The sequence below is a fragment of the Microdochium trichocladiopsis genome (assembly GCF_020744255.1).
Source record: "Microdochium trichocladiopsis strain MPI-CAGE-CH-0230 chromosome Unknown B0I36scaffold_7, whole genome shotgun sequence".
NCBI lineage: Eukaryota > Fungi > Ascomycota > Sordariomycetes > Xylariales > Microdochiaceae > Microdochium > Microdochium trichocladiopsis.
This window is the reverse complement of record NW_025763550.1, coordinates 24478-46598: the sequence shown is the minus strand read 5'-3', so window position 1 is coordinate 46598 and position 22121 is coordinate 24478. Positions and strand designations below refer to the sequence as shown.

At 56.8% G+C, this 22121-nt stretch overlaps 8 protein-coding genes across 8 annotated transcripts; 5 read left to right on the top strand and 3 right to left on the bottom strand.

The window, feature by feature from the left end:
• Positions 1–565: 565 nt before the first annotated feature.
• Positions 566–2562, bottom strand: B0I36DRAFT_135971 (uncharacterized protein). The gene is made up of 4 exons (XM_046148285.1): positions 2157–2562; positions 1785–2094; positions 1186–1729; positions 566–1114 (listed from the first exon to the last, which is right to left on the bottom strand). Exons 1-4 carry the CDS (start codon positions 2353–2355, stop codon positions 632–634), a joined length of 1536 nt encoding a protein of 511 aa, XP_046009972.1. The 5' UTR covers positions 2356–2562; the 3' UTR covers positions 566–631.
• Positions 2563–3694: 1132 nt separating this feature from the next.
• On the top strand, positions 3695–5528 carry B0I36DRAFT_423284 (major facilitator superfamily domain-containing protein; the record flags this gene model as incomplete). The annotated part of the gene is made up of 3 exons (XM_046162249.1): positions 3695–4043; positions 4113–4346; positions 4407–5528. The coding sequence occupies exons 1-3, from the start codon at positions 3756–3758 to the stop codon at positions 5526–5528; spliced, it is 1644 nt and encodes a 547-aa protein (XP_046009971.1). The 5' UTR covers positions 3695–3755.
• A 618-nt stretch (positions 5529–6146) lies between these two features.
• B0I36DRAFT_364414 (putative 2-hydroxyhepta-2,4-diene-1,7-dioate isomerase) lies at positions 6147–7768 on the bottom strand (the record flags this gene model as incomplete). Its single annotated transcript, XM_046158958.1, has 5 exons — positions 6147–6353; positions 6439–6593; positions 6659–7172; positions 7247–7597; positions 7682–7768. The coding sequence occupies 5 exons, from the start codon at positions 7766–7768 to the stop codon at positions 6147–6149; spliced, it is 1314 nt and encodes a 437-aa protein (XP_046009970.1).
• A 527-nt stretch (positions 7769–8295) lies between these two features.
• On the top strand, positions 8296–8871 carry B0I36DRAFT_432509 (uncharacterized protein; the record flags this gene model as incomplete). Its single annotated transcript, XM_046162630.1, has 1 exon — positions 8296–8871. The coding sequence occupies one exon, from the start codon at positions 8296–8298 to the stop codon at positions 8869–8871; it is 576 nt and encodes a 191-aa protein (XP_046009969.1).
• Positions 8872–11548: 2677 nt separating this feature from the next.
• On the top strand, positions 11549–13801 carry B0I36DRAFT_432508 (uncharacterized protein; the record flags this gene model as incomplete). The annotated part of the gene is made up of 6 exons (XM_046162629.1): positions 11549–11770; positions 11853–12095; positions 12202–12568; positions 12664–13300; positions 13396–13524; positions 13712–13801. The coding sequence occupies exons 1-6, from the start codon at positions 11599–11601 to the stop codon at positions 13799–13801; spliced, it is 1638 nt and encodes a 545-aa protein (XP_046009968.1). The 5' UTR covers positions 11549–11598.
• A 1987-nt stretch (positions 13802–15788) lies between these two features.
• B0I36DRAFT_326583 (uncharacterized protein) lies at positions 15789–16848 on the bottom strand. The gene has a single exon (XM_046154354.1). The coding sequence runs from the start codon at positions 16583–16585 to the stop codon at positions 15854–15856; it is 732 nt and encodes a 243-aa protein (XP_046009967.1). The 5' UTR covers positions 16586–16848; the 3' UTR covers positions 15789–15853.
• Positions 16849–17350: 502 nt separating this feature from the next.
• B0I36DRAFT_247378 (cytochrome P450) lies at positions 17351–18840 on the top strand (the record flags this gene model as incomplete). The annotated part of the gene is made up of 3 exons (XM_046150306.1): positions 17351–18112; positions 18187–18614; positions 18669–18840. The coding sequence occupies 3 exons, from the start codon at positions 17351–17353 to the stop codon at positions 18838–18840; spliced, it is 1362 nt and encodes a 453-aa protein (XP_046009966.1).
• A 1864-nt stretch (positions 18841–20704) lies between these two features.
• On the top strand, positions 20705–21502 carry B0I36DRAFT_350736 (uncharacterized protein; the record flags this gene model as incomplete). Its single annotated transcript, XM_046156940.1, has 3 exons — positions 20705–20828; positions 21008–21140; positions 21328–21502. 3 exons carry the CDS (start codon positions 20705–20707, stop codon positions 21500–21502), a joined length of 432 nt encoding a protein of 143 aa, XP_046009965.1.
• Between the last annotated feature and the right edge of the window lie 619 nt (positions 21503–22121).

Here is a 22121-nt window from a genome sequence, read left to right as displayed (position 1 = left end):
CTGTCACTGGAGCGCCCCTCCCCCCTGCCGTCCCTGGCCGTGGGCACCGGCGACATCTTTTCCCCCTGGAAGGCGATGGCAAAGAGAGAAAGACAGAGCCTGCCGCTCCTCCTGCCCAGGAATCGAGTCGCTGCTTCGAAGACTTCTATTCTGATCCCGGGACAGCGACAAGGCCGCGCGAGCGACACGAGCCTCGCCGTGACAGCAAGTACTCGAGGAGATTGAGCACGAAGGGGCACAAGGGGTCCCGGCCTGCGTGGGCCATGAACGGAGTGAGATACCCCTTCTCTATGTGTCTCTGTCTCTCTCTCTGTCTGTGTGTGTTTATGTGTGTGTACGGGTGCGGTATTGTAGTTGTCATAACCCATGTCAGATACACAATAAAGGGCAACTTAGTCTAAAATGTCAGGCAAACACAGAAATTTATACAGTCTGCCACCAGCAAGGGAATTGACTACTAGGACAAGGAGACAACCTACCTTGTTGTATGCCGTCAGGCCGTTTGTCAGGGATAGGCTGACCAAGGCGTTGAAGCCATGGAGAGGAGAGGGAGGCGGAGAACCAGTCGTCACGAGAACAAGAGAGGAAGCAAGGGGTAAAGATGTGAGGAGTTAGGTAGAGGCGATGTAGATCAGGCTATGTCCATCAGGAATCCCAAGTCTTCAGGCCAGAACGACCCGCTCCCAAAAGCTTCACCCAGCGACCCAGAATCCTGGTTCCACCACACTTGCGTAGGCGGCGGCTGTGCTCCCCAGGGGAGGTCCCCAGGGCTCCGGTCTGCGGAATCAAGCATTTCACGCTCCGGTGTGGTCCTGTAACCCCCATCAGGCCGCACAGCACCAGGGTGACCAGGAATTCTCTGTGGCAGCTCCTTTGAGGTCATTTCCGAGTACTCGCCTCGTGGCTCCGTAGCAACCCCTGAGTTTTCGACAACGTCCTCGTCCGCGACGTAGGCGTGGATGCTGCTAGTCAGCTCCGTGGAGAAGGCAGGGTCCCGCGTGTCGAAAGGGGACTGTCCGTCCCCGGCTCGCGCCGGCACGCTCGCGGGCGCGCCTGCTTGCTGTGTGCGAGACAGCACCTGTGCCTGGGCGAATTGCCGCTCCATGTCCTCATGCTGTGTTTGACGCAGTATCAGCAAACAGAAAGAGAAATGGAAAGCCAGTTCGCAGAATGGGGCCGGCCTACCAGCGGTCGTAGAGTAGTCCAATACCGCATGAGTCCGCCAGTAAACTGGAGATGGACTCTCGCACGTCCAAGACGCTGTTCGTCGAGCAGTCGAAGCGCTAGACAACGCCGTAACTGCACGGCGGCGCAGACGTAAGCTCCGTATCCGATCATCGGCCACAATTTCGAGATGGGAGATTGTCGTGACAGATAGTGCTCCGTCATGGCTGTCAGTTTCAGAGAGTGCTCCCAGGCACGCTCCGCGGCGAGCTGGAGCATCGGCTGGCTGAGGATACGCGTTTGCCCTAGACAACTAAAGACAGGGACGACCGACGAGTGGAGGTAGAGGCTGCACAGCTCGAACAGGTATCCAAGAGAGAACATACGGCTGGGCTCCTCGGGTGTTGGACTGGTCGTCCCGCGACCGGCTGATCCCCAGTCCCACCCGGGCAATTGGATAGGGAGGCCTTCTAGCTTCTTGTCGAGGATACAATATTGTAAGGCCCAGTCGGAAGGAGTTCCACGGCTTCCGTGGATCGACCGCGCGAAATCCTGCACTTCCCACCTGGTTTCTTGTTGTCAGGACGAACAAAGATGGATATTGCACAAAAACAACTCACCAGAGACCCTGAACAAGAATCAATACGGAGCTGAACCCAACATTGGACTCCCGGTCCGGGTAGATAATGGCGCCTTTCTGGTCCAGATAGCACGCGTGCGAATTGGTGGCCACGTCATCGGCGTCGACGGGCAGCGGACGTCCAGCCACCTCTGCCCAGCAGTCTCCGGGGAACCGCGAGTTCTCTTGGCTGGCGCATCTAGTGAGCCAACAAGCCCAAAAGCACCCCAACCCAAGCTCCTTGTGGGCGGACCATCCAGTCTCGTTGGCATCGTCTAGATGGAGCAGCCGAGACGCCCTGTAGGCAATTGCTGTAGGCGGCGTCAACATGATCCGACCATGGTCAGTATAAGCAAGAGTTCCCTGTACATACCCGTGTGCACATTCGTCCGCTTCGTCTCCCCCTTTGCGAACCAGAACATGGCCAGCACTTGGCAGGCCTGCACTACCTCTAGACAAGGCCTGTCGGCCCTCCCCAGTGCTTGCTCGCTGGCCTGTTCTGCCCACCGCTGACTGATCGCCTTCCAGTCGGCAACAGATAGATCCAAAATGTCGATCTTGCCTTGGGACATGCCGCCAGGAGTGGAGGGGAGGAAACTAGGCGAGCCAATTTTCCAGTCAACGCGCGCCGTTTGTTCGAGGAGTGGAAGGAGGACGGTAGAAGCAAAGGGAGTCACCAGGTCCCATAAAGGCCAGCGAAACGTACATTGAAGCAAACGCCAACACGGCGAGCACCACGTAGGGGCATGAGGCTCCGCCCTGGTAGCTTGTGATGAATTGCCTCTTTCGAAACAGCAGGTCGGCTTGGTAGTGCCGTTCAAAGTAGATCTCGAACAGATAGAGCGCTACCTCGGCCGAGACATGGATCGGGGACGCGTCGCAAAGGGACACTCTCCTTGCCGACTCTGGCTCTGGCTCTGGCCTTCCGCTGGACGCCGGTCCATGTTCTGAAGCTGCCACAGGCAGTGTCCGCTCAGGATGGGGATATGGCGTACTGCACGAGCCTGAGTCTTCCAGAATGGGAGAGGGCTGCTGAACTGCAGCAGACGATGACTTCTCTAGAGCTCGTTCCAAGGCGAGGCGCTTCCGGTCCGGGGGATGGGGATAGGAGCACTGTTTGCCGGCGCGGTGGCATCGCTGGCACACGGGTCGCTCGCGGCTACATCTGAGCTAGTCATGTAGTCAGCAGCGGATCCGCCAGAGCAGCAGCACTCGAGCTTCGACGTCTGCGCATTGGATAGACGAACCTTTTGCTTGCGGCAGCGCACGCATGCCACGGCTGGCGCGTCGTCGGTCAGATCCATTGTTGTCGACAACGTGGATCGGCCCGATGAGGAAGGCAGAAGTCGGCGTGGGTCCTGGCCGCGGGAGCCTTTGACGACACAAGTTGTCGTACGTTCATCGGAGCGAGTGGTGCCGGACTCGGAGGAGGCCAGTCCAGGAATGTGGGAAGGGTCGAAGGGGCCCGCACGCAATGTTGAATGAGGAGAGGTGCTGAGGACCGGGGGGGAAGGAGCGCGCAGTTCGGGCCGAACAGGCCTCGGACTAGCCCACCTGCCAGCAGGGAGCAATCTCAGCAGTGCCCCGTGAAACCTTAAGCACAACAATCAGACAGCCACGTGATCTTTGCCATCACGGCTGTGCACTCGGCGGCAGGTCTTGGACTCTTGGACAATTTGGAGGCTGTGTCTGGCCTGGGTTCTCCAGACTCCGTCCCGCGGACAATACTGAGTTAGGGAAATGAAAGTGAGCCGCGGGCGACATACCCCAGGTTGCAATCCGGGGTCCCCAGACGGCACTTGCACACCTGGACACCCACCCACCTGCACCCTGCGCTGCGGTATCCACTCCATATAAAGCACCGGACACGGACATGTCCCCAGCATCATCTCAGACACCAACCATCTATCTGGCCTCTGATCCAAGACACCACTACCCTCCTCTTCGACTTGCTCCAGTCCGCAGCACCACCATGGCCGCGATCGACAACGCCGAAGCAAAGGCGGCGGTCAAGACGGTCACCCCAGACCACGTCGAGGACCACGAGGGCGGCGTCCTCCTTTACGATGAGGAAGGCCATGCGCGCAGGCTGCCTGTGCCCTCCTCCTCGCCCAACGACCCCCTCAACTTTGGCCCGTGGCGCCAGCGACTCATTCTGGTTGCAGTCTGCGTCTATGGCATCACCAGCTTTGGCGTCATCCAGGTCACGCCTCTCTTCTTCAGCAAGCTGATCCCGCTGTACAAGGCGCAATCGCGAGGCGTAAGTATCATCCAAGCCACCTTCACAACAAACTCACTGGTCTGGCAGCAAACTCACACGCGACTACAGCAATTCCCCGCCTCTCAAATCATTGAGCTGGCCAGCTACCCTTCGCTGTGCATGGGCCTGGGCAACTTCTTGTTCGTCCCGCTCTCCATGGCGCTCGGACGCCGCTTCTCCTTCATCCTCTGCAATGTCCTCCTTCTGGCCGGCATCATCTGGGCTGCTCTCTCAGACTCCTTCATGTCTCACCTTGGAGCTCGTTGCCTCCAGGGGCTGACTGCTGGCGTTGCTGACTGCTTGGTATGCTCTCCCCCGTTCCGCACGCACATTGCTACAAGGTGTGCTAACTGTTGGTCCAAGCTGCCCATCATTGTGCTGGACATGACCTTTCTCGACAGGCGGAGCTCGCGGCTCGTAGCTTACTGGACCCTGACCGCTGTCGGCTCCTCGCTGTTCATCGTTCCCGTGCCCTTCATCACCGAGGCCGCCGGCGGCAACTGGCGCGTCGGCTACTGGTACTGGGCGGCATTCGCAGCTTTTTCTTTGCTGGCAGTCGTCTTCCTCGTCCCCGAGACCTTGTTCCACCGCAAAGCAGCCCAATTCGACGGCAAGACCCACGTGACGGATTCGTATGGTACGCACCGGACATTCCTCACTCCCGAAGCTGCCCGCGAGGCAGGGTTTGAGGTCGCCGACGACAGCCAGTCTGAGACAGAGGCACCGGCCGGAGAGAAGTCCTACCTGCGCCAGCTGGCACCATTCACTGTCCAGCGCTCGCCAGTCGCCAGCTTCTTTGGCGCCTTCAGGGACATTTTCACCTGCCTGCTGATCCCCGGCACTTTCTGGGCTTTGCTCTTCAACAGCATGGTCTTTGGTGGTCTGGTCGCGCTCAGTCTCACCTACACCGAGCGCCTCGAGCTGGACCCGTGGCACTTCTCCCCCTCGACGGTGGGCACCGTCCAGGTCGGCGCCGCCATCGGATCCCTCGTGGGCCTCGCCTTTGGCGAGCTGGCCGAGCCGACCAGCCGCTGGCTCACGCGCCGCAACCACGGCGTCCGCGAGCCCGAGCACGTGCTTCCCAACTTCATCATTCCCACCATCTCGGCCTTCGCCGGCTTCATCGTCTACGGCACCGTCGGCGCCGAGCCCCAGAAGTACAGCTGGGTCGGCATCCACGCCGCGTTTGCCCTCTTCTACTTTGGCTTCTGCGCCATCTCGGCCGTCACGGGCGTCTGGCTCGGCGAGCTCCTGCCCCACATGTCGGGCCCGGCCATCGTGCTGACCTGCGGCGGCCGCAACGCTGTCTCCTTTGGCTACAGCAGCCAGTTCATCGGGTGGATCGCCTCCATCGGGTTCAGGCAGACGTACACCCTGTACGGCGGAGTCCTCTTCGCCCTCGGCTTCCTGGCCATCCCCCTGTACTTTATCAACCCCCGCATCCGCAGGGCTATGCGGGACATCAAGTGGCTGAATGCTTACTGATCAGGCACACGGGCGCGCCCCCCCTTCTTGCTGGTCTTGAACCAGCATGGAAGAGAGGTTGTTGTTGTTGTTGTTGTTGTTGTTCTCGGGGGGAGGGGTTTGGATCACGTGGATACTTGCAGAGCCTAGCATAGTTTAGAAAGGTTTTGAGTTGGCCCCGGAGGAACCACGGGATTGATAGTGGGTTAACAGGGAGGGTATAGTTAGTTGCCAAATCGTATGTCAAATCCCATGTTCTTCTAAAAATACCTCGGGCGCTGTCTGCAAGGTTGTGCCGGTTCTTTTCATTACTACAGCAGAACCTGCAAAAGCCGAGACACTACACCCCACCCCAGCCGACAGAAGTGGAATAAAATTGAGTACTATGTACTTAATCATACTTTATTTCGATAGACTAATTAGGGTATCAATGACACCATAAATACGCATAACACATTTGCTCTAGAAGTGGATCGATAAGTGGGACAGATACTTTAGTACCGTCAGGCAAAAGCAACAACATTAAAAGCACGTGTATGGCATGCATGAATGGCCCCATCAAGGTTTTCTTTTTTCGCCTTGCAGATTATATCTGACCGTTGGGGTCATGCATCGCATACAATCTATGCAGCCAGCTAGTTACTCCCCATCCCTCTGAGAGCCAAGCAGCGGCGAGCTCAAGGGCGCAAGCCCAAAAGTCCGCGCCGAGTCCCAGACGCTCATGGCTACCACATCCCCATCCTCGAGAAACCTGAGCTCTGCGTCGTCGGAGCTGCCCGCCGGGACTCGGCCACCCTCTGTCAGCTCGAGCAGGCACCCCAGCGTCCGGAGAGCTGGCGAGTCATTCTGGAAAGTCCCTTTGTCAGAAAAGATGTGTGCGCGCGGGTTTTTCTGCACCATGTATGTCAGGATAGAGGGGATGTGGACTGACCGGAGACGAGATTGTGCCGGTTCCGATGAGATCGCCCGTGCTGAGCCCGCAGCCGGACGAGGCGAGGTGCGCCAGCATCTGGCCGGGTGACCACCGGAGGTCGCGGAGATTGGACCACGATGTCAATAGGGGTCCTTTGCTGGTCGATTTCGGTCCTATAAATTTTGTCAGCTGTGTGCCCTTGCCTTGTGGGTTTTCCCCGAGACCGATTTGCACTTACTGGAGACCGATACCTCAAACTCCAGATCCCACGTGGACTTTTCGTCGCTGTGCCTCAAGTGCGCCGCGCCTGTCGACCCTCCCTTGCGAAGGTCGACTGCAGGAGACGCACACTTAGACCCTTGGAGGGTGTCGAGGGTAGTCACCCACGGCGAGATGCTTGTGGCGAATGCCTTGCCGTTGAAGGGACCGAGGGGTGTCATCTCGGCGAACTGGACGTCTCTGGCAGACCAGTCGTTGAGCAAGACGATGCCAAATATATAGTCGTTGGCCTCGTCGGCGCTGATGGTTCTGCCACGGGGGAGCGGCTGCGAGACGAAGAAACCAATCTCGGACTCAAAGTCCACCCTCTGGCTCTGCTGGAACGATATCGAGGAGGTTTGCGGATCTCGCACCATCCCGTGTGGGCGGTGGACCGGCTCGCCGTCTATCACGACTGACGAGGCTCTGCCATTGTAACCCAAGGGCATGGCATAGTGACTCGGTGGTGTCGCTGCTCCGGCAAGCCTGCTGCACTGCGTCCTGAGTCAGCATTACGCGCCAAAGTCTATACTATTGGTATAAGCAGGGGTTGTTGATCTCCACCCACATTGTCGACATGCACATCGGCGCACATGAAATCGGTAAAATTTGGAATGTTGAAGGGACGATGCATCGTGGCAGCCGCTCGAGACACAAATGCACGCTCGTTCAGGGAGGCATCGGCGAATAGTGGTGATGCACTATTGCCGAGCCAGGACTGTAGACCATGTCGCAATTGGGACCTTGCCTGTGCTGGCAACGCGGCAATCCCACCAAGGTCGTCGTGGCGGCCGATGGGGCTGTTGCGCAAGTCCGTTATAAGGTGGTGCAGGCCTATATCGTCCAGGAAGGATGACTGCTCGAGAACAGAAATATCCACCACATAGTCTCCTATGGCTGCGCCAACCCGTCTCTCGGCCTGTCAGAGTCAGTACTTGTTTCAGAGGCCATGCATTGTCCTTAATAAGGACCAGTCAGGTTTTAAAGGGGTAGGCAGACGAACATTGTCCACCGTGCTAAAAATGCCAAAGGGTATGTGCGCCAAGGTAAAGGGGCAACCCGGAGGGACTGGAACAGGATGTGGCACCATTTTTGACGAGTAGTGGATGCGCAGGGGCTTAGCAAGTTCGGCTCGCACTCCTTAATGCACCACCACCACTAGGGGAACCAGACAGCAAGAGCTGCTATTAAGAGATTAAGAGATGCACGGCGCGGAAGACCAAGCAAGGGGGCGTTCGGCCGAGGGCGCGAAACTGCCGGCCCGAACTCTCGAGGCCGACTGCCCCAGATGTGGAGAAAACAGCCCCAGTGCTCCGCACACTTCTCCGCATGCGGGGATGAGTTCGGTCCGAACATCCCCGGGCCAGCCACCCTCTCGCGCATCGAAGTTCAGACACGTCGGAGACAAGCCAGTGGCTTCTTGACGCATGTGACCTGGCAAAAAGCGCTACGACTCACTTGTCTCGACTAACTGTCACTGTCTACCTTAGCTCCCCCCGTCTATTGGAAGCACACCTTTCGAGCACAACAATAAGAAATTCCACCACAACGACGACGCTGTCACTCCGGTCTCGAAGCCTCCCTTCCCACAACCCCAAGGACTCAACCTCGCCCACCATGGCCTCTCCCGGGAGTGATTTCCAAAGCGGCCTGCCGAAAGCGCGCCGCTTCATCACAACTCACGACGACAATGGAAAGGCTGTCTACTCTGAAACCCTCCCCGAGACCGTCCCATTCTGGCCTGTCGGGCCTCGAGACGAGCCCGCGGCCTTTGGACTCGTCTACGCCACCACCTCGACGCCGATCCCGCTGATGAGGGACGAGGACCTCTCGACGTTCCAGCACATCGACGAGCAGCGCACCCGGGGCGGTCTCGTCCACCGTGGAGGGTCGGCGATCCGCTACGTCGACTACCCGCCCAAGGCGTCCTCGCCCATGCACCGCACCGTCAGCTGTGACTACGCCGTCGTGCTCTTCGGCCAGGTCAGCTGCCGGCTGGACTCAGGCGAGACGCGCACGCTCAACGCGGGCGACGTCCTCGTCCAGAGAGGCACCATGCACCAGTGGGTCAACCTCAGCGACACGTGGTCCCGGATGCTCTACGTCCTGCTCGACTCCACGCCCGTCGAGTCGGGTGGCGTGGTCCTGGAAGAGGACCTCGGCGGCATGCAAGGGGTGCCCGGGTCTCACTGACGGGGGTCGCCATCTTTGGTTGAGACCGTCACCCAGTTGATCTGTACAGTAGTGTTGTTCATCCGAGGGCGGGGGGCTGTAGACGAGAGAAAGTCCATCATTGTTTTCATGTTTTCATGAGAAAGCGGTTGCGGAGTGACATGTAGGGTCCTACGTGGGTACCAGGATTATTGCAGAATCAAAACGGCCACCGATTCCGGAGCATTGATTATGGAAGCCTGGAGATCTTCTTTAACACTAGACCATCATCTAATGTAGAAAAGAAACAAAGAAAGATGGAAACCACTACTCTACGTTCATAATAGACAAAACGTGATAACACTACGCGGCAAAAAAGGAAACACGGCAGTTTAGAGCTCCAGAGGTCGTACTGGCCAAGGTTCCGAAGCTGGATTCCGCCGTTCCGGTTTCCGTGCGGAGGAGAGAGGTCGGGGATGGGGGTAGGGGTAGGGCCGGGCGTTTCGGGCCACTTCCGGGGCCTCGAGGACGACGACGGGCCTTCCGGTCTCGTGCTGCGGGGCATCCGGCCTGCAGAGCTACCCTACCCCAAGGAAGTACATATGTTATGTATGCCAATGTGACATTGTTGTGGCTACCGTAAAGTAAGTACGCGTCAGGTACACGTACATTTTGATCCAGGCAAACACAGGTGGCATTAGATACTTGCCATGCCGCCCCCCCACCCCCCGCTGCGGACGCTATACGTACGACTCATGGGTGACGAGAACCTCGCGACACGGGGCGCTTAGACTCGACGGCTAAAAAACCATTGGCATCCGTATCTTATGAGGGCTTGCTTGCGAACCTGTGTGGCTGACGTATCCCCCGTGTAAGGTTTTCTTTTACCCTGGACAAACTACTGATGTGTAAGAGCTTCCAAGGTTGTTGTTCCCTCGGTTAATAGGCACTTCTAGATCGTGTTCCTCAGAGCTAGCTGCGATGGCTCCGCGCGATGCTGGTTCGCTCCCATCTCGCTTACCGACGACGGCCACATCGTAAGCAGGGATACTGGTATAGTGAGGCGATCTGCCTGACTCGACGGGCCATCAGGCAGACAAATTATCCGTGTTGGCTGGCCGTGGCCATGTGCAAAAGCCGTGGATGTTCTTCAGTATGACTGGCGGGCGGTGAAAATCCGGTGTCTGTTTTTTGTACGCGTCTCTTTCGTCTCTATCCCTTCAGGATCACGTTGTGCCACAAGTCGCAGTGGCCCCAGAGGCTGATTCAACTAATGTTCGCAGCGGACCGATGCGACCAGCATCAGGTGGTGTATCTGAATCCAATCTGCGCCGACTGAGTCAAGACAGGGATGAAGCGAAGCATTTTGGAGGATCATGAGATGGCTAGGAGCAGATCACGAACGAAACGGCAGCGTATGGGAGCTTGAGGACGAACCACAGTGTAAAAGAGGGAAAGAAAAAAATGAAAAATGAAAAAATGAAAAGAAAAGCGCTAAAGAAGCATAAAGAATGACGAAAACAATCACACCCCAAAGTCAAGTGAGACTTCACTTATCATCGGCAACAGTCGCTTTGGCGCAACGTCCCGAATCTCGAGGACAAATTCCCGGGAGGAGCGTCAAGCCATGCCATGCCATGCCGTGCCATGCATTGTTGGACTGGGCTGCAACCGTTTTGTGCTCCGTCCAGTCAAGTCCTCGCAGTGCAGGGGGACGCAGCTGGGCCGGTGTAGGTTCGAGTCATTAATGGGCCTACGGCAGACTCGTCCTTGGTGTATCTCCGTGGGGGCAACCACCGAGCAGGAGTCACAAAATCACTCTCGGATAACTTAAGTGCCATCTGATGTATGCTATGGTATCCCTACAGGAGCAGGACCCCCGCTCGCCAAGGCCGTTTGCCCCTGGTCGCGAAACACATATTATGAGTAGTGTCAAGTACGGAGTACTTAAGCTCAACCAAGCCCGACGGAGAATGCGCGTCACCGCAGCAGCAGGGGTTTTCTGCTCGGGGGTGGCTCCGCTCGGTGTGGTCAGGTCAACAAGTCAAGGGGCCGGTGCACTGGACAACTCTTAATACGCGCAAATATCGCTCAGGATAGACGTCACGACTTGTCTTGGTCCGCAGCGGATATGTTAAGTCCACGTGGGACCGGGCATCCCTGCTGGTTTGCCTGGTGCTTGACCCGAGCCCTTGGACTCAAGGGCGACGGTGTGCCGGTATGGCCTGCGCAGTAAAACGACTCACCTGAAGGTGCCGACCGTGACGCGGCACAAACACCGTGGTGTCCTGCCTTACGCAAGACTGATGACCTCTCCGGAGCCCGTTCTTGAACCGTTTTGAGCGGGGATGTTCTAGAAACAATTTCGAAAATTTCCCACTGGTGGAGGAGGTATCGGATAGTGCCCCGAGAACACCTATATCAGAGGGTGTTATAGCTTATGAGTGCACGCCGCAGGGGTCTCTCACCTATTTTAATCTTACGGGTTAAGAAGCGCGCGCGACTCCTCTGAGTGAGTGTTGGCAGTGCAGATGGCGATCATGTCTTATGCCTAGCCTTGGCGGTATCACCAGACGGTGAAGAGCGCACTTGCGCTCCCGAGGCATTGTCTCGCGCCTCTCAAGCTCGCTGAGCGCATAGCACCGAGCAGGCGATTGCCAGCAAGGCAATTGCACACGTTCCGAGTTGGTTCCTGAGTCATACGTGCTTTAGTGTTTGGTGGTACAAGAGACGAGGGTCGCATTCTCGACACTCCTGCGTCGTCCCCACATGGCTCGTTGGAGATATATTGAGCATGCTCTGTGCTCGGCCTGCTCGACATCTACTTTGAGAGGCTCTACAACGCCCACCTGCTCTTCCGCAAGCCGCCTTTGTTCGCAGCCTACCTCGACGGGCGGCTGCCCCCGTATCTCCTCAAGGCCATCTTTGCCGTGGCAACAATGTGAGCTCTGCCCCTCTGTCTCTGTCTCTTCCTGTCTCTCTCTCCTCGCACTTGGATCGAGTCGCGTGCTCATGATGGCAAGCCAGCTTCGTCCAAGCGCTGAGGTCCCGGCCCGCATCATCTCGCATCCCCAGCTTCCGCATCCCTCCCGAGCTGGCCACGTTTGAGCCATATGCCAGACATGGCCACGCCTGGGCCACCTCGGCGGCGGCCGAGGTCTTGTCGCTTGCCGACTGCCCCACGGTCGAGTCTGTCCAAACCCTCTGGTGTCTAGGCATCTACTGGTTCGCTATGTCGGACACGCCTAGAGTCGACATCACAATGGGTGAGTCGCAGCCCTCCTGTCTGTCTTCATGCCTTGCCCTTGGCAGCATTGAGATCGAGTTCCCCAGCTAAAAGAGGGAATATCATCATCGGCACGCCACGTTAAGCCATTGCATATGCGTCATGTGCCAATTTCCAGCCCCCCAACAGCTTCTCGACCCCGACCCAGCGCAGCAGCGGCAGCAGCGGATGCGGCAGGGCCAATAACGACGCACAACTGGAGAGCATGCGCTGCTGCTTCTGGGCCTGCTGGTCGTCCATGTGCACGGCGGCCATCCCGGATGCTTACGCGCGCAACGCGTGGCAAGAAGCTGCCGGCGTGCCCCTTCCAACAAGCACCGATCCTGGCGGCCCCCGCGAGTACATGGACAAAGGCTGGCAGTGCCTGCCCATTGGCGGGTGGCGACCGGGCGAGGAGGCGACTACGACATACGACACCATTGACGCGGCGTTTCTCAAGCTGATTGGCATCTGGTAAGCCATTCATCCCATCCGGCCGGTAGTGCTTTGTGTGTGTACCAGATTGCTCACAAAAATCCTTGCTGATGTTGCTTTCTTCTTCTTTTCAGGGCGCGGGTGCAGATCCTCGTGAGGCATTCCTCGACGCCTCCAGACGTTGCCCAGTTTGAGGCGCTGACTGCCAAAACACAAGACGTGTACAGCGCAGCCTCTTTTCCAGCGGCCCGCCCGCGATCCGGTGGCACTGCAGACTCCTCGGACCACGCCAGGCTGGTGGGCTTGCACTCGCTCTACCACCTCTGCCGCATGGTCCTGCTGTGCCCCCTCGTGGCCATGTTCTCCGGGCACCAGCATCAGCAGCAGCACCAGCAGCCAAGCGCCGCCGCCGCCGCGCACACCGTGCGATCCAAGGCAGAGACGGCAGTCGAGCACGCGCTCGCGCAGCACCGGCTGGTCCGGGAGTACGCGGCGGCGGCGGCCGGGGGCGACGCCACGCGCATCAGCCCGCTGACTCTGTTTGCGAGCTTCGTCTCCACGTCGATCCTGCCGACCGCGGCCAAGCCGGAGGTCTCTTCTCATCCGCAGCCGCCGCCGCCGCCGTCGTCGTCGTCGTCGCCTTGCGCTGCTCCTGCTGCTGGTGATGGTGGAGTCATCAGTAATAGTCTGGCCCAGGTCCTGCTGATTGCCGAGGGCACCTTGTACCTGCTCGAAACTCTGCAGACCTTCTGGAAGCCCCTGGAACCTCTTGTACGTTGTGCCTTCCCTTCCGTTTTTGTTTTGTCACTTTTGCTCTCTTGTTAGAGCTGACGCTTATGCACACAGGCTGCAGAGCTGCGCCGCAGACTGCTAGGTTTCCCGGCCCCGTCGAGCCTCGCCGAGACGCACATCCCGAGCCCGTCGACCGGGCAGTTGAGGATATCGCTAACCCGGGCCAACAGCCCCGGCCAGGGCGCTGGGGCAATCGAGACGACGTACGTGAGGGAGCAGGCGCGAGAGCAGGAGCCACGGCAGTGGCAGCAAGAGCGGGGCCGGTGCGGGTCGGGGCTAGCCGGTCATCAGGACACCTCGTCGGCGCTTCTCGGGTTTGTGCCGCAAGAGGCGCAGAGGGCCCAGCAGCAGCAGCAGGACCCCGGGCTCAGACTGCTGGAGGACTCACAGCTCGGTTATGACACCATGCTGGACTTGCAGCTCACGTCTGATGGGTGGGACATGGAGCTCTTGTCCTTTTGTCCTACCAATTTTGTCTGATACGGGTGTATATGTGTATAATTTCAGACCCACTGCACATACATACAAACATACATACAAACATACATAACGTAATCCACGGGTCAGTGAGCCACACGGGTCAGTGAGCCACTTTCCCCCCATTTTGAATAGACAACCTTCATTTCCTTATTTCTCCACCAACAATTATGGTACGACAATCAAATGAAAGCGATTTAGTTCTCGCGCTAAATGCGCTTCAATCCGACCCAGAATTAAGCGTACGAAAGGCTGCATTACTCTATAACGTATCCCGCGCAACCCTCCAACGACGACGAGACGGCCGAGCTGCGAAACGCGATACCCGACCACCCTACCAGAAATTGACCTCGTACGAAGAGGACAGCATTAGTCGATACATAATTGACCTAGATTCGCGATCGTTTCCGCCGCGGTTAAGTGGTATTCGAGAAATGGCGGATCGACTCCTCCGCGAACGCGACGCGCTACGCGTTAGAACGAACTGGGCCTCAACCTTCGTACGACGACGACCAGAGCTCCGTACGCGTTTTAATCGAAGAATCGACTACCAGAGGGTCCTCTACGAGGATCCGGACGCGTATCGAGGGTGGTTTAAGCTCGTACGAAACATAATCGCGAAATACGGGATCCACGATAACAATATCTACAACTTCGACGAAACGGGCTTCGCGATAGGTAAGATCTCCGCCGAAACTATCGTTACGACCTCTAATCGACGCGGGAGGCTAAGAGCCGTATAACAAGGCAATCAGGAATGGGTTACAGTAATCCAGGGTATCGCGTCGTACGGCTATTCCATCCTACCATATATTATCTTCGCGGGGAAGGTCCACCTCGACTCCTGGACCGCGAATAGCCCTCTACCGGCCGACTGGGTAATCGCGCTTTTAGAGAACGGCTGGACGACGAACGAGAGAGGTCTAGAATGGGTAAAACACTTCGATTTCTATACGAAGCGTCGTATAAAGGGTACCTACCGCCTCCTTATCCTCGACGGCTACGAGAGCTACCATTCCGTCGATTTCGAGCTCTACTGTAAGGAATAGAATATTATAACGCTCTGTATGCCTGCCCATTCATCACATAAGCTCCAGCCTCTCGATGTTGGGTGCTTTAGACCTCTGAAACGGGCGTACGGTAAAGAAGTCGAGGGTCTAATACAGGCGTATATTACGCACATCGCAAAGGACTTCCTCCCAGCCTTTTATAAGACGTATAATACTGCAATAACTACGCCAAACGTCCAAGCAGGCTTCGAGCGACTGGCCTAGTACCGTACGACCCGAATTATATAATTTCACAGCTAGATATAAAGCTTCGGACGCCAATACCGCCCGGGTCCTCTGCCGGCTTACCGCTACCCTAGATCTCGAGGACGCTAAATAACGCGATCGAGGCCGAATCACAGACTGAATATATTAAGAATCGTATCGTACGACATTAAGAAAGCTCTCCTTCATCAATAATTGCAAGCTTATAGTAGCTAAATAAAGGAGTGTTAATGATAGTACATAAACAGGCCCTTATGGAGAGCGACCTGGCCGAACTTCGAGCCGTAAATAGCCGCCTAAGCCGCCGTCGACGTACTAAAAGAAAGCAGCTACAGAAAGGAGGGTTACTAACGATTAGCCAGGCAAAGGATTTGAAGTCTCAGATCGACGTGACGGAGCAGTTACGGGTAGAAATAAGTCAAAATAGTGGTCGCGCGAGGAGGACAGAGACGCGCGCGCGACGCTGTAGCGTTTGCGGCGAGCCCGGCATAATGCTCGTACGTGTCAGATAGTTGAGTCTACCTCTGAAGAAGAGGATTTTGAATTGATTTAAGGCGTTCTGGTTGATTTTTTCTATACATTGTCGTCCGAATATCTTAAGGGTGGCCCGCTCGACCGGGTGGCCCGCTTGACCGGGATCTACGTTATACATACAATACAAACATATAAAACAAAGATCACACACAATTGAGGGCCATTGATCACTCATGAAGCTGGCATAAGGGAATGAATAAATATACATGCATGCAACTTGAATAAACTATACTAATGACCACGTGACCTAGAGAGGCTCCCCCCGGAGCAGTTTGAGCCACCTCACGCGGGCCTCAGTCAGGTCGCACGTTGCCGCGAGGGCATTGAGCTCAGCGCCGCGGCGGCTGATGTCGTCCCTGAGCTTGGAGGTGTCTGCGACGAGCTTGCCTCCCGACTTGCGGACGACGCCGTCGACGATGACGGTGTCAATGTGGGCCGGGGAGGTGTGAAAGACGACGGCGCCGACGGGGTCCGTGACCGGGAGGGTCTCGAGGTCGTCGCAGGCGACGAGGGCGAGGTCAGCTTTTTTGCCGACCTCGAGGGTGCCGACGAGGTGGTCGAGCTGCAGCACGCGGGCGCCGCCGAGGGTGCCCATGTGCAGGACCTCTGCCGTCTTGCGGGCCACGACGGTCGGGAGCCCCCCGCCGTGCTCGTTCTGCAAGGCGCGCTGGACCTGGATGGCCAGGCGCATCTGCGCGACGAAATCATTGCCCTGGTTGGATGTGATGTCGATGCCCAGGCAAGCGTTGCAGCCGGCGTCGCGGGCGCGGAAGACGACGGGGAAGCCCATGCCCATCTGCAGCTCCGTGTCGGGCGTGCCGACGATGCCCGCGCCGGATGCCCGGATGGCTGCCAGCTCGCCGTCGGTGAAGGAGGCGCCGTGGCTGAAGACGAGGTCGGGCCCCAGGACGCCCGCGTCGGCGAGCTGCTGGACAATGTGCCGCCGGGCGCCGTCGCAGGGGCCCATGGCGACGTGCATCGTGATGAGGCGGGCGCCCAGCTCGCGGGCCTCGGCAATCTCGCGCACCGTCTTTTCCGTGGGCTGCGACTCGGGTTCGTCGGGCGACACGCCAAACGTCACGAGCTCGCGCTCCGGGTCGTTGGAGCCAAAGTGGGCGGCCCGGACGCGTGCGGCGTCGGCGAGCCGGGCCTCGTGCGTAAAGGCCGGGTCGTACGAGCTTGGGGCGGCCGCGAGGCTGCCGGAGCCGGAGCCGGAGCCAGAGCCGTCTGCGGGCCCGGCGGTGACGGGGGGGTTCTGGTAGAAGCCGTAGGCAAAAGTGGCGCGGATGCCGGCGTCCTTGAGGGCGCGGACGGCGGCGTCGGCGTGGGCGGGCGAGTTGATGATGTGGCAGTGCTCGAGGACCGAGGTGACGCCGTTGCTGAGCAGGCTGAGGGCGGCGGTGTGGGTGGCGAGGTAGACGTCGTCGGGCGTGAAGAGGCTGCCGAAGATGCTGCGCATGTGCACCGTGTAGTCGAAGAGCGTCCAGTCGGTCGCCGCGCCCCGGAGCAGCTGCTGCCACATGTGGTGGTGGCCGTCGACAAAGCCCGGCACCGCAATGCACCCGGGCACCCGCACCGTCGTCACGGGGCCGTCCGCCGGCGCCGCCAGGTCGCGTCCGATGGCCACGATCAGGTCGTCCCGGACGAGGATGTCGTGGTGCGCCAACGGGCTCGTGCCCGCCTCGGCAATGACGGTCGCGTCCTTGATGAGGATGTAGCTTGCAGGTTTGGCCATGGCGGCTGTATGTCTGTCTGCCAGTCCTGGTCCGTCCTGGTCTGTCCTGGTCTGTCTTGCACCGCGAGCCTCCTCCCCTTGTACTTATCCTCGCGTGGGGACCCCGTTCGGCCCGAAGGCTTCCCCGCACTCCGGGCGCATAGTTCGGTTTGGGGTAAGCCGGAGTCGGTCGGGGTCCCAGAACAACGTGGGGAAACGTGGAGATCAAGCTCCTCACTAGGCCACACTGGGCAACAATCCTATTGCAGACACGGAAAGACTTGGTGCAATCTTTCCCTGGGCAGTGGAATCTGCCATCGGATCACCGAGGCTGCGGATTGCGTGATAAAGAAGATACTGTCCAGCCAGCCGGGCAAGATCCTCGATATTAAGGACGTCTTCAACTGCTACACGGGCGACGTCATCTCCCGTTACGTTTTTGGCCAGAGCATGGGCTTCATCGACCAGGAGGGCTGGACGCCCAACTTTGCAACCTGGGTCAAGTCGTTTCTGCAGTCGGCCTACATGATGCGGCATAATGTGGTAGCTCGCAAGCTGGCGCAATACATCCCGCTCATGGCGGACTACATGGGTGAGGATATCGCCACTGTTATGAAGCAGATGAATGTCGTCATTCCGGGGTACATCCAGGCTGCACTAGACGACCCGGACAACGGGCGCGTGTTTGCCGAGGTCCTGCAGAACAAGAGTCTTCCAGATCAATACAAGGACATGTTCCACCTGTCTGGAGAAGGGTTCAATTTTCTGCTAGCAGGGACAGAGACTACTGCAGTAAGCATCGCCATCATCTCCCATTTCTTTCTCCGCTATCTTCACCTCCGGTTGACGGACTGACCCGGTGTTAGGCCATTCTCACCGTCATCACACACCATCTCCTCGCTCAGCCAGCCATCTACAAGCGGCTTATGCAGACTCTTGGTGACACCTCTTCCTCCACGCCGGAATGGTCCCACCTCGAGAACAACCCTTACTTCTGGGCCATCGTGCAAGAATCTCTGCGCATCATGCCGGGCGTCTCGCACCGCTCCGCGCGCATTGCCAGGGATGAAGATCTGCACTACAAGAACGCGGCTGGCGACATCGTCCACATCATCCCGCGTGGCACCCCAATCGGGATGTCCTCGGTGATCAACCACATGGATCCTAGTCTTTTTCACGACCCGGAGGCGTTCAAGCCCGAGAGGTGGCTGCTGGAAGATGGGTCACCAAACCACAAGCTTAAAAATTACTTGCTGGCGTTTGGCCGGGGGAGTCGGGCTTGTATTAGCGAAAAGTAAGTCCATTGACTCTGATTGTGTGCTTAAAAAGGCTGACTCGACCCCTCCAGGCTCGCGAACTGCGAGATTTACACACTGGCCGTGCGAATGGCGTCGCGGGTTATCCCACGCGCCACGCTGCACGAGCCTGGCAACCCGGCTGAGCATTTTAAGTACGATCACGACATGATTGTGCTGCAGACCAAGAACGGTCCCATTAGCTGCAAAATAAGCATCTGCTAAGCACTTCGCGTTCGAGCTTGTACCGTACTTCACGCCTGGTCTCGCTCAAGTCAACAAGCGACTATAAAAAGTAAGGGGCGAGTGACAGAGCACAAAGTGTAGACGGCCATTGCTAGGGCAACTTGACTGAGCAGTATAAGACCTAGGCAACGGAGGTCACACGATGATGGTGTCGCGCGATCGCTTCTAGATAATTACCCTATATATTGTATCGAGTAACAATTCTATCTTGATCTGCCCATGCTATCGCCGCCAAAGGTTGTCCATGAAACACTTCTAGCATTGCGATGCTCGCCGAGAGTCTTGAGAACATGATTGAGCAGAACACTTGTTTGCACTACTTTAAATGTTATACTGAATCCTTCTCGTTTCATGTTCATATACGAGATGAAAGCATGATTATTGTACCTGGCTTTAAAGCATTGCTAAAGTTAGTGGTTAATCCGGACTTACCCGAGATGTACCTGCATTCCATTCATGTCTTGAAAGCTCCATCGAGCATATCCGATCTTTCCAATCGCCTGTTCAATGTCTGGCCGCTCAAGCGCCCGGAAATCTTGTCAGTACTGGGTGGCACGGTCGGCTACCTGCCTCGGTGACGGAGCCTCATTCGTCACTATGGGTTCCTATCTTCTAGGGGCACGTTGGCAAGTTCTACTTCATTATTCCTGTGTCGATGCGGGACGACACGTATAGCAAGGTAGCCGGGCTCAGGACGGAGTGACTACGACGTATGGGATGCTTAACGGAAATATATATTAGAGCCCCCCTACGCCCCATACCCCTTGGGAGGTCAACCATTGTCTGCCCAGGCGTTACACATATTAATCGAAGAGTTACAATCCAGGAATAATCTCCGAAATTCCTGCATTGGTGCTCCGATTGAAACTAGGCAAGCGTGAAAGATATGCTGGCATAAATCGGACCCCATAACAAAGGTTCGTAACGCGTGGAGCGTGGAGGACTAACGAGATATGGAGCTACGATAAGGCTTACCTATGTAGATATGCAGATGGTTCGTTCGCATTACGCCTCCGTCAGGCGCTATTAACCATCCTCTATTACGGTAGCTTCTGCTATCAAGCTCGTAGATGAGAAAATATGTACAAGTAGATAAGTTCTGGGTAGTTTTCCGCAATACTACAACCCAGTTTTGACCTATACAGACATGCTATATTCCTTGGCTCAAACTATCATACTCTGGTCAGATAACCATATACACATCGCAGTCAGGATGGAGATCAAGCCAATGATTACTGACTTCCTGATGCCATTCTAGGTATTTATGGTATCCTACAGGCCCGTGCACAAAGTTTATGTCGTAAGCTGCCTCAGCGTTTAGAAAAGGGTCACCGTGAGTTGGCCACGTTTGGGGATTATGATTCCAACCATCATTGTCGGCAATGGACTTGCATTTACTAGTCCAATCATTGACCTTCTGCGTCGAGTTCCCGCTATGTGCAGTCGCCACCACCCCATACCGCCGGCCGATTTCGTCCCAACTACTGTACCAACGGACCCACAGAGTGTATTTGTCGAACGACATCGGATCGTTTACGGCATTGTTGAAATACTCGTTGTTGTGCGATGGGTTAGGACGAACAATGGCGGAGGTTGTCTTTGAATATACCAGGAGAGCAACAATGAGATGGCCAGATGGGCTTTTCATTATTTAGATGTGCCAGTTTCACATATGCCTTCGTGGTAATGGATAGACTAACCAAAGTCTTTAGCGGATGGTAGAGAATTGATGCATATATAGCCAAGCACAAGACCATATGCTATAATACCTCGAGGTGTTGACGTAAACAGCCGCTAAAGAAGCCTGGCCGTGTCACAACTCGCGCACTGCGAGATTTACATCATGGCTACGCTCGTGGCGTTGCAGGTCGTCCCACGCGCTAAGCCTTATGAAGCGAACAGTCCCGACCATTTTAAGTACGATAACGATATGAAAGTATTGCAGACTGAGAAGGGATCCATCAGTTGTAAGATGGATACTAGCTAAAGGTGCGTCGAGGAGTATAAGAAGAAGGAGAAGAAGGAGAAGGAAGGAAAAGGGAAAGCCCATATACCTAAGACAATGAAAAAGATTCAATTGTACCCGTCAGCAGATCGTATCGTGACACTCCTGCGACAACTTCATGCCAATTGGCCTTGTTAATAGACGGGAATCTCGAAGTAAGAACACCGCCTACCGTTACACTGCCAGAATTCTCATTGTTCGACTCATACCCGTACCTTTGGGCCGCCTCCACAGAGTCCTTGTCGATCGTGACCCCGTCGGAGACTTTAACGGCGTAAGTATCGTCAGTCACGTTGTGTGCTACGACGATGCCGAAGTCCGTGGGTCGATCAATGCCCTTCACCTGAATGTAGTTCTCGATGGCCACTACAAAGGTGTTCATCGTCTCTCCGGAGGCAGGAGTAGCCTGTCCAGTTTGAGGGCCAATCGAAAGCCCCGGCGAACTGGATAGACGCCGGAAGGGTTCACGAGGTCGACGGTAAAGAAGTCATCCCATCGTCCGAGGTCGAGCAGCAGACGGTCCAGGAGAACAGCGAGGAGGATATCTATGACGTAGTCGAGATTGACGACGACCGAGGCAGGCCAAGTCGTATCTATTTCGGATTCCACCGGGCTACCGGACGATTCTCAATCTGAGGAGTATATAACATGTACGTTGGATCATTTCAGTGGAAAATAGATGAATAGACCTCGCCGCGGGACCCACGTACTAGTTAGTGGGCGTTCGCATCCTCGACATACTGGCAGTGCTGCCACGCCAGCCTCCGGCGCTGACCGAGTGGCCACGCCGGCCTCCCTGAACACACGAATCAGTTCCTCGAAATTGATCCCTTCCAATACCGAGTCCGACCTTTATCGCCTTCGGCACAATGGTGGGACCCCTGCTGGCTAGGTGCATGTCCCCTCAGGGCTCCGAGATCAGCCTGTCGTCCAGTATATGAAATGCCGGCGTCAGGCGCCCGGCGGCTAGGTGGTGAGCCTGGTTCGTTCACAGGGGTGCATGAACACGGACAAGCGTCGCGGCTGTTGACATTCTACCTATTTATTCAGAAGACACTCCTGGCGCTGCGCCGTCTGCGCGAGGCGGTGGCCACCGATGACTTCTCAAGTACGCCCGTGTGCGCTGCTTGACCCTCCTGAATACTACTCTGTGGCCTCGGACAAACACGTAACAGAATAAAGGAGACCAGAATGCGTTTCCAGAAGAATAAAAAAACAGCAGCAATAACCTACGCTATGAAGGACAAGCCCGCCT

Coding starts and splice junctions, on each gene's coding strand:
- B0I36DRAFT_326583 (XM_046154354.1), bottom strand. CDS start 16,585: ATGCACGTCGCCATGGGCCCCTGCGACGGCGCCCGGCGGCACATTGTC.
- B0I36DRAFT_135971 (XM_046148285.1), bottom strand. CDS start 2,355: ATGTCCCAAGGCAAGATCGACATTTTGGATCTATCTGTTGCCGACTGG. Junction 2,095..2,156: donor GCGGACGAATGTGCACACGG/GTATGTACAGGG, acceptor CGCCGCCTACAG/CAATTGCCTACAGGGCGTCT. Junction 1,730..1,784: donor ATTCTTGTTCAGGGTCTCTG/GTGAGTTGTTTT, acceptor ACAAGAAACCAG/GTGGGAAGTGCAGGATTTCG.